The sequence below is a fragment of the Labrus mixtus genome, chromosome 10, assembly GCF_963584025.1.
Source record: "Labrus mixtus chromosome 10, fLabMix1.1, whole genome shotgun sequence".
NCBI classification, from domain to species: domain Eukaryota; kingdom Metazoa; phylum Chordata; class Actinopteri; order Labriformes; family Labridae; genus Labrus; species Labrus mixtus.
The window spans coordinates 29420053-29435574 of record NC_083621.1 but is presented as its reverse complement, the minus strand read 5'-3'; the positions used below and the strand labels follow the sequence as shown (position 1 = coordinate 29435574).

General features: G+C 43.5%; 1 protein-coding gene across 1 annotated transcript; it reads right to left on the bottom strand.

Moving 5' to 3' along the window:
• Window positions 1-595: 595 nt before the first annotated feature.
• On the bottom strand, window positions 596-15237 carry slc7a11 (solute carrier family 7 member 11). The gene is made up of 12 exons (XM_061049091.1): window positions 14741-15237; window positions 13662-13788; window positions 11278-11393; window positions 7649-7774; window positions 6862-6961; window positions 6706-6750; window positions 6309-6432; window positions 4612-4715; window positions 4307-4403; window positions 2385-2534; window positions 2024-2201; window positions 596-1444 (listed from the first exon to the last, which is right to left on the bottom strand). The coding sequence occupies exons 1-12, from the start codon at window positions 14979-14981 to the stop codon at window positions 1389-1391; spliced, it is 1464 nt and encodes a 487-aa protein (XP_060905074.1). The 5' UTR covers window positions 14982-15237; the 3' UTR covers window positions 596-1388.
• Between the last annotated feature and the right edge of the window lie 285 nt (window positions 15238-15522).

The window sequence follows — 15522 nt, the reverse complement described above, 5'->3', positions numbered from 1 at the left end:
TGACGTTAACGATGATTTATAGATGAAACACAGTTGATCATAATATAAATAAATAAAAAGTTAAGGTGAGACGATGGAGGATGTGTACTGTTGACTTAAGACTAAAAACATTCAATATAACGTTAATACACTAGGTTTAAAATCACATCAAGCTGTCACAGGTGATCTTACAGGTGATCTTACAGGTGATCTTACAGGTGATGGCGGCTGTCTGACCGAAACACACAATGTTTGGCGACCCAGTGTTTTCACTGTCAGGTATTGGCCGGTCACCATGGCGACCGTAGTACAAGGTGTGTTTTTATTGCGCTCCTGAGCGTTGGTGTTGGGAGATCTGTAACTGTCTCCTTTGGGGCAGCTGTTGATATGATTAGTTATATCTGTTGTTTTAGACGCAGATTGTTTGTTGGTAAGTTTGGTTGAATGTAAAAATTGTTTGTTTGGATTTCACTTCACATTTTCTCGCTTTCTCTCTTACATCACAATCGAACGTCTCCAAGGTTTGATTGGAGGCGAGGCAAGATGACCTGGACCACATAAACAGTTACAGGAATCTTACCAATACCTGAAAATCACTGAAAATAGAAAGGCCACATTATTAGTTTTCTCAGACTTTTATTTTAGTTGCCATGGTAACAAACAGTTATGGTTAATCGTTATTTAGACTAGAATCATATCACAGTTTATCTGTTATCGTGACATTTCAAAACAAACCTGTTCATGTTGTGTAGAAAAAGCAAATCAAACACCTTAATAAGCTAACAGAACGTTAAAGAGGGTGTTACAGAGTTATATAAACCTAACCCCCCCTCCCCTCCAAAAGACTGAGACTGGAACCCACAACACAGTCTACAGCTTCAACAAAACAATAGATAACCAGTCAGAGAGTCACAACAAACACGAAGGGTCAATCAGCATTTCAGCAACATCACATTAAAATAACTTGAAGTTGTTCTGACAAAAATCTTTATAACAAAAAGAATCATCAGACAAATCAGACAATCCTAACATTAAACATTTGTACTAACCCTATTCTCTGTGATACAGGTGTGTGTGTGTGTGTGTGTGTGTGTGTGTGTGTGTGTGTGTGTGTGTGTGTGTTTTTTTTTTTTTTTAAACAAAGTTATGTTCTGCATGTCTTATACAAATGTACCGACACTTAAAAGTGTGAAGTGCCTCTTGTTTTCTTGGACAAGTTCCATATAACTAACGTTATTAAGTTTGTGGCTCCACCTAGAGGTGCTGACCTGTTACTACAGAGACTTTGGGCTAATTTGGTTCTTCACATTGCAGACTATTTATTCCTTTGTTTCCCCAGTAATGAGGTGCTTTGATTTTTAGTTCCAAGTGGGACAAACCAGGGCTGTTGATCTGATGTGTGTGTGTTTTTATTGTTCAGCTGGGACGACCTCCAAGAGGATCTGGAGCGTTCTGTTGAAGGAATCTGAGGACACAGAGAAGACATAGTTTAAACATGTCTGACTCGTATTAATGTGAATAAATCCTCGTTAGTTATTAACTCTCAACCATTATTAAAGCTGTAACAACAGGAGAAACTTTTAAAAAGCAATATGTAACTCTGACCCCTAGTGTTTAAAACGGGTACTGCCAAATCCTCAACATTGTAGAGAGCTATCTCCCCCCTGCCCCCTCCTCTTTAGAGTCGATGCTCATGCAGGTTGCCATGTGGTGGACACTGAAGCTTCAGTGTTTAGCCAGGTCTGCATGGGTCTGTAAACCTTTCTGCGTTCTAACCTCTCTCCATTTTTCAAAAGCATCTCCAATATTGATCCTAGTTTGAGCATGTGTATTGTACTTACCCTTTTTACAGACTGTGACAATAATTAGAAATGACTTAAATACTAAATTCTCAGTCAGTCGATTTACTTAATCATTTACTAATTATCTATTTATAATGTGAGCTGCTGAATGGGAGCATGATAATAAAGATTATATTTAATGTCTTACCCTAATATTTATAATAATTTATGAATATAACTAAATGGTGTCTTTGAATACTGACCTAGTGCCCGCTGCAGCCACACCGGGCGCTCTTTAAAGTGAATGAAGATGTAGTAGGCGGGGATCCCGGTGAGAGAAATGGCGAATCCTATCCCGGTGTTGACGGGGTCGGAGTACAGAGACAGGAAGACCATGAAGAAACAGGTGAGGCAGAAAATCACGGGGATGAAGAGAGGGACCTGTGGACGAGTCAGCACGAGTCGTTACTTTGACAAACGAGTCGTGACTTTAAAATACACGAGTCAGCACGAGTCTTTACATTAACATATACTTGATTTAAGAAGAAACAAGTTAAGCTGTGTTCAGGTTTGGACAGACCTTAAAGGGGCGGGGTATGTATATTGAATGGGCGGGGCATTTACCTTAAAGGGGCGGGGTAGGTCTGGTTTGGTGTATCGGAGATAGATTAGACCCAGAACCACCACCCCAATGAAGAGCCAGCGCAGGAAGCTCATGAAGTTCAGCAGGCTGTAGAGGTCACCGACAAACAGCTGGAGCATGGTCATAGGGTACTGTAAACACACACACACACACACACACACACACAATAATAATAATAACCATAAATTGTATTTTTGTTTCATTGTTTGTGGTTGGGGTAAGGGTTCAGAGACAGATGTTAATGTATAAAGTTTTTTTTTTAATTGGCTTTAAGACTAATTACCTAAATGTATTAGAAAAAGACAAACTGAAGAAATTCAATCTCATATCGTGACCAACAAGGTGTTTAAAATCTGAGATCAGGAGTCATGTTACCAAATTAAAACAGTCTGAAGTAGAAACTCCAGGAGGTGGAGTCTATTTGTCTGTGAGGGTAGAGAGATAATACTCTCATAGTTCTACTATGTTGTTGTCGTCCCCCTACCACACAACACTGCCTCACTGCTGTCTCTCCTCCTTCATGCCTGTGGATGCCCACCAAGTGACCAACTGCCTGGACCCCATGCTTTCAACCCTGTTCAAAGCAAGTCTGCCTGTCCTGTGCCCCATAGTGATGGACATCATAAACTCCTCCCTGGGATCTGAAACATTTCCTTTGTTTTTCAACATGGCCTCAGTTAACCCGATCTTCAAAATCCAGGGTTGGACCCAAAGGACTTCGACAACTGACGTCCGATCTCCAACCTTCCTTTTCTCAGTAAAAAGCAGTCGCCACTAAACTCCATCTAGACTATCTGTCATACCATTAGCTCTATGAGCCCCTTAAATCTGGAATATACCACAACACCTAGACCAACCTCGTCAAAATGACTAATGACCTCTTCACCGATGCAGATTCCAGTCACATCGGTTTACTCATTCTCATCGACCTCTTTGCAGCCTTTGACAATCTCCCATGCCATCCACCTCAACCGCCTATCTCATCACCTAGGCATCACCGTAATAGCTCAATCCTCTTTTCAATCCTACTTCTCAAACAGAAAACAGTCTGTCACCGTCTGCAACTCCAGCCCCCCCCTCCACCCAGCACAGGCCAATCATGGTGTGCCTCAAGGCTCTGTACTTGGACCCATCCTCTTCATCATCTACATGCTCCCTCTCCGTCTAATCATCTGCCAACCTTCATCCGCCCATTCTCTGAGGTCCGCAACCTAGGCATCATCCTGGACTCAAGCCTCTCATTCAACTCCCACATAACTAAATCCGCCTTCTTCCATCTAAATAATATCCCTTCACTCTGGCCATCGTTCTCCGACTCCACAGCAGAAGCCCTCGTGTACGCCTTCATAACCTCTCGTGCTGGACTGCTGTAATGGAGTCCAGGTTGGGGTAACCAGCAAAGCCCTAGACAAGCTCCATTATGTCCAAAACTCTGCTGCCAGAGTCCTCACCTGCACTAAGTCTTCACCTGAAGTACATCACCCCAACCCCTCAATCACCTGCACTGGTTCCCAGTTCCAGATTGAAATACAACATACTCCTCCTCACTTATAAACCCCTCCACGGCCTCCAAGTTTGTCCGTGATAATAAATCTCCACACTGGTGGATCATTTCACAGAGTTTAAGTGTTAAAGCTACAGTTTGTAATGTGTCAGTTAAAATGATTATATTATTAAATATTATTTATTCATCAGGTCTGAATCAAACGACCAATCAGCAACAGCTTGCTCATAACCAGCCAATCACATCACATCTGTGAGGAGGACATTTGGGTTGCTGGGCAACAGTTTCAAATTAGCATCATCCGGTTTCTATATTTACATGGTAGGTTTACAGGTAACCATAGCAACCATATAGGCTACAACTTTTTTAACATCATTGTTGTTGCTGCCGTGAACTGACCAGTATGAGGACAGCAGCCAGCGGAGTATGTCTGTGGACATGGACCATCGACAAAACCTCAGGGAGCTGTCCTTCACGAGACGCCACGTAGAACATCCTGTGAACACACACACACACACACACACACACACACAAACACACAGCCACACACACACACGCACACAACACACACACACACACACACACACACACACACACACACACAAGCAGAAAAAGCAATTATCTACTGGATATGATTAGATAATATTTATATTAGATAGTATGACAGCATCTGTAGCAATCAGTAAGAAATAAAGCTTCTCTACCTGGACAAGGCGAAGAGGCAGCCATTCATGGAGCCGTAGCACGACAAGGCCACAAACACGGGCACGAAGATGGAGAACTTCCCGTACAGCTTCTCTGCAAATGTCTGTGGCGAGACGAACCGCAGAGCAACGTGAGCTTTGGAGGCCGGTCCAAAGGTTTTGCCCTCATGCACTAAACTCTGGTAAAGTTAGCGACATGTTCACCTGGATCTCTTAGTTTAAAGTCCATTGAAGGTTCACCCCCCTGGTTTGTGTGATCCCCCTCCCCCACCTGATGAGGACCTGAAAACACTAAGTGTTGAGCCTGGAGCGACACAGACACTGAACCAGCGTGTTGACTGGTTCATAAAGATGCTCTCCCTTTATTTAATACTCTACAATGGATGTTAGCTCACACTGTACGACTGAATCATTTACGACGCCCGACCAGACCTTTCAATTGACATGCTCACGCTGTATGATTGAAATCGGGACGGAGCGTTGACAATTGTTAATAAAGTTTCATTTGAAAAAATCAAAGGACGGCGGTTGGTGAAAGAGAAGGAAGTGGAAGTTGTTGTAGGATATAGAAAAGTTGAAACAATTGTTGATATATGGATTCAAGTTTCAGAAAAGTGCTGCACTGTTGATCTGTACCGAAAACTCAAAAAAAAAAAGAAAACGCTGGGTTGCGTCCTGCCGCTGGTCGCCATGATTACAGTCCTCCCTTGTCTCTCTTGATTATATTGTAGTCACACACAACTTCTGCCGGACCCTTTCATGACTTAAACGTCAAGATTTTAAATTCTAAATATTAAACATGTTTGAAATAAATCGGGGCTAAGATTGGATCTTTGTACTGCTCACACTACAAGATCATCTGTGTAGATAATCGGGTCCGAGCAGTGTTGAGTCGGGAGCGGCCCTGCGATTGTCGGGAAGGAAGAGTCAGAGCTCAAATTGACCCGATTATCCTGCAGTGTGAGCTAGGCTTTAATGAGGTTAGTTAGATGGAAGTAGAGCGGCCGACTGAGCTGCTGCAGGAATCGTCATAAATGGGTCATGGAGAAGAGAAGGCGCTGCTTATTATTCATGGATTCATTCAGAGCTGATTAGTCACCATCCACGCTCGTACTGACCACGACGGACCGCCGGGAACATGACCACTTTTATCTGTGACGTGTTGTCATATTTTCATACAAAATTACACTATTTATTGATCATTCTAGGTCATTATGATGCAATGATATGTGGCATGCCTTCATTGACTTTATGTTGAAGATTAAGAGAGAATTAAAGAAGCACCTTTTTTTATAAAGGTTTATACATCCCACCCACTGAAACTGGATCATCTTTATCTACATGCAAAGAAAACACAGAGCACGCAGTTCAGATTGAGAATCACAGCCTGAAACCAGCTGAAGCATTTGTGATGACAGAATGACCTCCTCTGAAGCTCCAAACGTCTGCATGCTAACAGGTTTATCCTCAGGTCCATCTCTGCAGGGATCCTTTATGTGATGATGTCACACTCTTATAACTACGATCTCTAATCTTTGAAAAATGACCGCTGCGTTTCTCTCTGTTATTGGCGTTTAATTTCTCAGTCAGGAATCACAGCATTAACATCAGAGTAAATATCAGAAGGGGCCGTGTGTTAAATATAATTTACATTAATATTTAACTTTTTTCCATCTCAGTTTGAAGATGTTTCTCACCACAGCGACGGCGTCTGAGGCCAGCAGCTCGTCTGCCGACATCACGGCGTAGTACGCCACGTTGGTCAGCACATAGCAGGAAGTTACTATTGCCATGGAGATACAGATAGCCAATGGCACCGTCCTGAGGAGAGGAATGAGATAATGAGTGGAGCTGCTCTTTAAACTCTCACAGAGTAAATTCAGTTTATCATTATTTACAGTGTGCAGCACAGACAGGAGCAGAGCTGCTCTTTAAACTCTCACAGAGTAAATTCAGTTTATCATTATTTAAAGTGTGTTTAGGGATGTTTTAGTAAATAATAGTTGTAAACATCGCTGAAAAAAAATAATTTGTCTTTCAGGTTTTTAATTTAATTAAAATTATTTTTATTAATTAAACAAACATCAAACTCACCGCTCAGGTCTCTCCACCTCTTCCGTCACGAAGTTTAAATAAAACCTGAAGAGACAAACAAAAGTTGATGTCTGATGATACATAGTGTGTGTGTGTGTGTGTGTGTGTGTGTGTGTGTGTGTGTGTGTGTGTGTGTGTGTGTGTGCCCATACCTACCACCCAGCGTATGCATACATCCCTGAGTAGAAGGCCAAAGGCATCCCAGACAGTTTCATATCGCTCAACTCAAAGGCATTCTCGAAGTTCCTGGTCTCCCCTAAACACACGCGCACACACACACACACACACACACACACACACACACACACACACACACACACACACACACACACACACACACACACACACACACACAGACAAACACATCTTGTTCAGTAAGTCTGAAGCTCTTGCCGTCTCATCTCATCTATCTAATCACATTGCATCTCTTTACGTCACATCTTATCAACAACCCAGCTGCATTTTCACATCTCATGGCCAATGAGGACGATGTTTCTAGGTCTTCCATGTGTTATGAGGACGTTGTTTCTGGGTCTTCCATGTGTTATGAGGATGATGTTTCCGGGTCTTCCATGTGCTATGAGGATGATGTTTCCGGGTCTTCCATGTGTTATGAGGATGATGTTTCCGGGTCTTCCATGTGTTATGAGGATGATGTTTCCGGGTCTTCCATGTGCTATGAGGATGTTGTTTCTGGGTCTTCCATGTGATATGAGGTTCTATCCTTCTTCTACCTTCCAGGAGGTTGTTGTGAAATGTCTGATTACGCCTCAGGGAGAGCAGCTGTGTGTCACCGCCTGTTTTGAGGCTTCAAGGTCATATTTACAGTTCATGATGTTCAGCTGAGCGCTCTGCGTGAAGTCACAGAAAGTTCCACAACAGTACTGACTGAAAGAAGCTCTAAGAGATTACCATGGCAATGCTGAAGATGTAGGTGACTCACCTTTGAACAGCTGGAACATTCCAGGCACTATGATGATGGCGATGGCCAGAAGCTTGCTGCAGGTGAGAAAGATCTGGATCCTGGCGGTCCACGTCACACTCATACTGTTCAGGTACATCACAGAAGCTGCAGGGAGAGAGAAAAGGATGTCAGCTTACTTTATTTACAGATGTTAAAGTCTATCATCCTGTCTTGTTTCATTCACTTCCTGTTGTTTTTAAAGTCACTTCCTGTTGTTCTTAAAGTCATCTTTCTTCATCTAAAGTTCTCAGATTCATCTTAAATCTGTCAAATCTTCTCTGTGAGTCAAACTAAAGGCATTTTGAAATCTGAGCACAGACTGTACAGCAGATTTACAACATGACAGCTCCCTAAACGAGAAGCTAAAATAGTTAGAGCTCCCCCTGCTGACTGGCTGCAGTATAGGTTATAAACTCTGCCTCTTCCATGTCAACATTTGTTATGTTAATGTTTTCAAACTATGAAATCAAAACACGTCAGATACATTTGATCTAAAAACCAGTTTCTTCATTGTAGCTTTTTCAAGTCATTTTCTGTTCGAGCCTTCGAGTTCATTTTAAATCATTGATTTGATGATAAAAAATAAATATAACTCAATGATTGACAGCTGCGTTTTGAACTTTCCATAAATGAGAGTGTGTGCTTAAAAATCAACCCAAGAATCTGTTCTGCTCCGGACTCAGGTGATCTGTTCTTAACTGGTCTGAACTTGATCTGGTGTGATCTGCAGTGATCTGGTCTGATGTGGTGTAGTGGAAAAATACTATCTGTCTGTTGTCTTCGTTTGACCTTAAAAGATTAGGATGTTTGTGCGTCATTTAGCAATTAGAAACTGTTTCTCTGTATGGCCTTGGTCTGTATCTCCAACAGGAACACTCCTCAGGATCTGGGTACAGCATGATCCTAAATCAGTTCCCTCTGAACAAAGGACTTTCTGTTGGTGTTAGATAAATCATCAGGCAAGCTGAAACCAATGACGATGTATCACTCATGTATATGCAAAATACCTACACCCTGTGAAAGTATAAATATGCTCTGCAACCGGGACTGCCCGGGAATCTTTGATGCACTTGTGACTGATGTTACTTTTGTAGCTGATTACCTCTTTTGCAAAAGAACTCTTTACTATATGCAATAAAACACACAAGACTTTGACTTGAGATCTTTCATTACCAACAGAAAAATCCACAACAGTGGTTTCAGGTGATCTGGTCTGATCTCAGGTGATCTGGTGTGATCCCAAGTAATCTGTGGTGACCTGCTCTGATCTTGTTTGATCTCAGGTGATCCTTTTTTGATCCAAGATGATCTGTTCTGAGCTCAGATGATCTTGTTTGATCTCAGGTGATCTGGTGTGATCCCAAGTGATCTGTGGTGACCTGCTCTATCCTCTTTGATCTCAGGTGAACTTTTTTTTTTTATCTAAGATGATCTGGAGTGATCTCAGGTGATCTGAGAGCAGCAGGTGTAAACAGAACAGAGAGTTTTGGACCTGCTGTTCTCATGTTGATCTTGAAACTCTGCAGCAGGTCTCTCAGGTTTCAATCATGTTGAGTTTCTGAGGCAGGAGGAGGTCTAAAACTGGACCTGTAAACTTGTCATTGATCATCTCGGTTTCTGAACAAAGAAACCAAACAGATTCCTCCTCAGAGTGTGAGGACGGGAGAATCAGGAGAGAGAACAAACCTTCCTCTTTTTAATACAACTGTTAAAAACCACCTCGACTTGTTAAAGTGGAAACATAAACACGTCTGCATCACAGTTAGGCTGTCAGTTGACCTCGTGCACCAAACTACCCGAATCATGAAGCTTACCATTTAAATGATCCAAAACGTCCTACGTTCACTCCAAACGACCGTACAGAGAGCATTCTCTTAAAACACAGACGGCTGTCTCCTTCATCAGAGGAACGTCTAACAAACACAACAGCAGCAGTACTCAAGCACATCATGAGTCATGTGTCAGTTCTACCTACAGACTGAAGACAACATGAAATATATTCATCTCATTTACTCTGAGAGACAAACACACTTAATAACTTATCTTTGTTTTATAGCAGGACAAAAATGCTGCAGGAAAACCTTATTGGCAAAGTTACCGAACATCCGAGACGTGACAAAGTCAAAACACGACGAGCGAAACCTCCACTTTAAATATAACTGTAAACACTTCCTGTCATAAAGCTTAGGGGTCGTTTTTTTTTTTTATAGTTTTATAAAGTTTTGAACATTGGAGAGTCATTTTAGAAGCTCAGTGTAAAGGAGACATGGAAGCTGTATTATTTCTGTATCCTGTGGTGTGAGTCAGTGAGCAGCTGTAAATAAATAAAGTCACTGACGATCCTGAGCTAAAAGCTGATCCGATATGTTTGTGAATGATTATGAACCACAGTTAGGGCAGGATGTGCACACACCTCCATGTCTACTCCAGGTAACACTGACACATGTTGCATCATCTTCATCATCCAACCAATGAAAACACTGAATCCACTCTAACCCTTTCCTTTCCCACAGACTGAGCCTGCTGGAAGTGGAGGATTACGCTTGAGGCAGAAATGTTGCTCCTACATTTCACTTCAGCTCGTGAAAACGTCCTGCAGGCTTTATATGTGTCTGCACTTGTTGTAGTGAGTGTGAGTGTGTGTGTGTGTGTGTGTGTGTGTGTGTGTGTGTGTGTGTGTGTGTGTGTGAGTGTGTGTGTGTGTCAACATGTAGTGTGTGTGTCTGCACATGTTGCAGTGTGTGTGTGTGTGTGTGTGTGTGTGTGTGTGTGTGTGTGTGTGTGAGAGTGTGAGTGTGTGTGTGTGTCAACATGTAGTGTGTGTGTCTGCACATGTTGCAGTGTGTGTGTGTGTGTGTGTGTGTGAGTGTGTGTGTGTGTCAACATGTAGTGTGTGTGTCTGCACATGTTGCAGTGTGTGTGTGTGTGTGTGTGTGTGTGTGTGTGTGTGAGTGTGAGTGACAACATGTAGTGTGTGTGTCTGCACATGTTGCAGTGTGTGTGTGTGTGTGTGTGTGTGTATTCACATGTGGTAGTGTGTATTTCTATCATACTGAATGCATTTTATTTTTCCTTTGTACATCTGAGATCGCTCCCTCTTCCTCCTCCTCTTCCTCCTCTTCCTTCTCTTCTTCCTCCCCCTCCTCCTCCTCTTCCTCCCCCTCCTCCTCCTCTTCCTCCTCCCCCTCTTCCTCCTCCCCCTCCTGCTCCTCCTCTTCTTCCTCCCCCACCTCCCCCTCTTCTTCCTCCTCCCCCTCCTCCTCCTCCTCTTCCTCCTCCTCCTCCCCCTCTTCCTCCTCCCCCTCCTCCACCTCTTCCTCCTCCTCCTACTCCCCCTCCTGCTCCTCCTCTTCCTCCTCTTCTTCCTCCTCCTCCCTCTCCTCCATCTCTTCCTCCTCCTCGTCCTCGTCCTCCTCCCACTCCTGCTCCTCCTCTTCCTCCCCCTCCTCTTCCTCTTCCACCTCCTCCTCCTCCTCCTCCTCCTCTGTCTAAAACCTGTTATCATGTCAGTGTTTTTCTGTCATTTACAGATGAGGTTACTCCATGTCAAACTGTCCTCTTGTCATCTTGTCACCCTGATGGATTAATTAAAGTCCAGCTTTACGTACTGATGCCGATGCCGGTGGCCAGTTTAACAGCAGTCAGAGGAATCCCACAGGGCATGAACAGTGGCTCCAGGATGTACTGACCAAACGCCAGAGAGATGACGGCCATCCCTGCGGGCCTGGAGGACACACACACACACACACACACACACACACACACACACACACAGAGATAAATACACACACACACATGCGTCAGTGTTAGTGTGACTCAGGGCAGGTGTGTAACTGCAGTAAATGTAGAGAGCTGATGTATAATAATAATAATAATAATAATAATAATAATACATAAAGCATCATAATGACTGAGGACCTGAACTCTGTACAGATCGGGGTTGTGATCAGTGCAATAACTACTGAGTGCAATCAACTGACGTTTGTTAATGGGTTTTTTTTATTGTTCTGTGAAAATATGGATTTTCTCTATAATGGCATCTCTGTATCTGTTGTTATCTGTCATATGTCGCTGTTCATCATTCACCTGTGTTGGGGTTATGGCCCTCTGATTGGCCATTAAGCTCTAATTTAGGCTCTTTTCAGGGTGAGTCCAGAGAGTCTCTGCAGCCTCAGAGTCTCTGCAGCCTCAGAGGCTCTGTCTCTTTATCCTCTCTCTGTGTTTTTGTCTCTCTTTGTTTCCCACAGCTTCAGTCAATCCCAGCAGCCCGAGGCCACATTCAGACTGGGCAGCTCAGGATAGACAGCGGACTGTTTTTACTACTCCGCCTCAGCTGTGTACACACACGAAGCGTTTTCTCACCTCTCCGCTAGGACTAAATACGGACCCCCTCACAAGGTCACAGCAGGTTTGCACGCCTGATGTGGTGGCCTTTCACCAAACATAGAGTCCCGTCATCTCTAATACCGATCATCTTCCATTGTTTTATTATATAGAACAAATGCAGCTCTCTCATTGTTTCAAAGACAAGCAGTCAGTTTTTATGATAAATGTGTGAAAATGTACCAAACTGATCCAGAATGCACTTCTTTTTCCACACTGTATGTTTGTCAAATCACACACCAATGACTAAACCAACAATGATTAGTAGAGATAGTTCAAGCTGCAGAGTTGGAGATCTTTCAGACATTTTGACACTCTTTGACATCACAGCTGCTTTGGATCCAAACCGAGTCCAGCCTTTGGTTCTCTTAATCGAGCTCATCACTTCCCCAGCTTCCTCAACAGAAGAGTGTTTGATACTCTTATGATCCTTCATGATGCTCCCACCACCACAGACTGAATGAGACTCCACTTGTCATGATCACTGACATATAGAAGTGGACGTACCCACTAGATTTAAGACTCTTGTTTTGAAACCAACAGATTTCTGTTTATTGGTAGATGGCCGTAAATGAAACATAGGTAGTGAAAATTGAGCAGCTAACTTCTGGGAATGGCTCTTAAAGCTCATTTTACTGCCTTCACATGTGAAAATAAATATGAACATTTTAAACCATATCACCTTCATTACCAATATCCTTTATGTCCCAGTCCGATCTCCACCCAGCTATTTTGTTGTAGCTGTCTGTCCTGCTACTCGGGTGAGCGAACCAACTCACTCAATCTTTACTCCAAAAGTTCAAACTTTTTACAAAGTATTCTTATTCCTTGTGTTTTGTTGCTCTGGCTTGCACTGCTCCACACTGGACGCCATGAAGACGTATGTAGAGCCTTTAGAGAAACCAAACACTGGACAACGCGTATCAAAGGTTACACACAGCTCACAGCTCCCACCTGTCACTCAAAGAGGCCACGCCCCCTAATTCTACATCACTTTAAGCACTTAATATAAAGTGAGTTGTATAAACATTCAGCCCGTACAGTTGAAGAGAGAAATTAGCTCTAAAAACATGTTTATTTTAACATGGGGCTCTATGGGGACGGACTCACTGCAGGAGACAGACTCTAGTGGACACTGGAGGAACTGCAACTGTAAAGTTGAACATTTTAACATGAGGCTCTATGGGGACTTACTCACTGCATGAGACAGACTCTAGTGGACACTACAGGAACTGCAGCTTAATCACTCTCGTTCTGAGTTGCAGATTTTCTTAATAAAGTCAGGTGACTCAGAACAACAGTTTTGTTCTCATGAAGTGTTAGTTGCCACCAGTCCAAAAAAAAGTCCAATATTTACTTTGACTGTTGGTGAGGCTGTGGGTTTATCAGAGTGTTTCACTGACAGCTGCCTGCTGAACACAATGAACCCAAACAGAGGAGCTGTCTGTCTTTAAGACTAAACACTCAGCTGAAAAAGCTTGGTAGGGGGATTGCAGAGCTCTCTATAGAGTGATCACTTTAATGACATAATGATTTAATATACGAATGAATGCAGCCTTAAAGGTTGAAGTTCTTTTGTGCACACCTGAGTAGAGGATTCAGACGTTACCTGATGGCGATGAGATCCACCCACAGTCGAATGAAAGCCATCTGAGGGCCAAAAGCCTCCATGATGTACGTGTAGTGCCCCCCTGACTTCTTGATGCAGGTCCCCAGCTCGGCATAGCACAGCGCTCCTGCAGAGTCAGAGGTGACAGATCGTCTGAGGGCTCATGGCTGTAAAAGTGTTTGACCTACTATCTATAAAGCTGTGTGTCCCTCTCTGGGCCCCTTCACAGCTCAGATATACCAGTGTGGGAGACTCTCAGCTCCGAGCCGTAACTGAAGGCAGGAAGATTTAGGTGGATGGACTTTAATTACAAGTTTAGGGAATACAACTTCAGGGCAAAGGGAAGGGGTTAAGGAAGGGAACTGGAGGATGATGTGCTTGGACTTTTCATTACATCGCAAATGCCGAGGGATTTAAGTATTCTGTAGCCGTCGATGCAACAATATACAGATGTGCAGAGAAAGACCCATTCTCTGGAGAAGCAGGATGTCTACGCTCAGTAAAAAGTGGAGTTTCTAAAAACACTGTTCTCATAATCACGACGTGGTGACAAACATCCTGCAGCCTGGCTCATGTTCTCAAGGAACACTTGTTAAAGACGGGATGACAGTCAAACAATCTAACTTCATATACGTTTCATATTTCTAGATACAAAGTGTTTTCCAGCGTTACGCTCCACTCTGTTTCTGCACAGAGATGCATCATAACCCAAACTCATCTTTGTATTATAGTTTTAGGTTTCTCATATGAACCTCAGTGTTTAATTAAAGAGCTCAGCCTGAAGTGTGAGTGTTGATTTGAATGTTTGCAGATACGGTACACCTCATAACCCAATCCACCTGTTATAATTTAGAGCAACATAACACTCAACAATGACATAGACTGACAGGAAGTCCAGAGATCCATCATTTCCACTTTGTGTGTTCTTCAATTTAATGTTTAAAATCCATTTGTAGGGTTAAAGCACATATTTAATGAAGCTTCACGTCAATATCCTCACCTTCTTTTTAGGAATAATTAAATGATAACAGACAGTTTTTTTGGTTCTTTCTCTGAGACTCGATAAAACATCAACTCACCGAAGAGTGACAGCAGCCCGCAGGCGACCCACACCAGCAGGGACATTCCTATGCTGCCCGAGTGCTTCAGGATGCCTTTGGGAGAGATGAAGATGCCGGCTCCGATGATGGTGCCGATGATGATGGAGATCCCTCGGAGCAGGGTCACCTTCTTCCCCAGTCCCACCTTGTTCTGGTCCTGGTCCTGCAGAGACCCATTGTTGGAGACTTTGTGCGCTCTGGATGCAGACCTTTTGGTCATTTCTGTAAACTCAGTCTGGGTCTTTTCAGTGTGTGTTGTCCCTCTGCTCCGGCCTGGACTCACTCAGCCTGCTGTAAAGTCACTCAATGAGAGTTGGAGTAAATTCCAGGGAGGACAGAGGTCCTCACCCCCCCCCCCCCCCCCCCACTCATTCATGCCCCCTCTCTAATCCGTCCTGCCCTGAGGCCTGCTCTTCACTGCACAGACTTCACCAAACTTTAGTCCCTGCCCCTCTCTCTCTCCTCATGGTGTGTTTGGTTTCTGCCGTCCCTCCTTCCACATCCCCGGCCTTTTATTTACTCGTGTGAAAGCAGCTGTGACTCATGTGGGAGAGGAGTGGTGCTGCTCCGTGCACACTAATCATGACACAGCAAAGAAGGGCTCATATCTGTTCTCACCTCTCACTCTGCTGCTGCTGCTGCTCTTTGTCTCTTAACCTATTTCACATCAGAATCCAGCTCCAGACTAACTCTGTCCCCCCCCCCCCCCCCCCCCCCCCCCCCCCGTGGACAAAGTCTGTAGTCCTTAAAGCTCAGGTAAT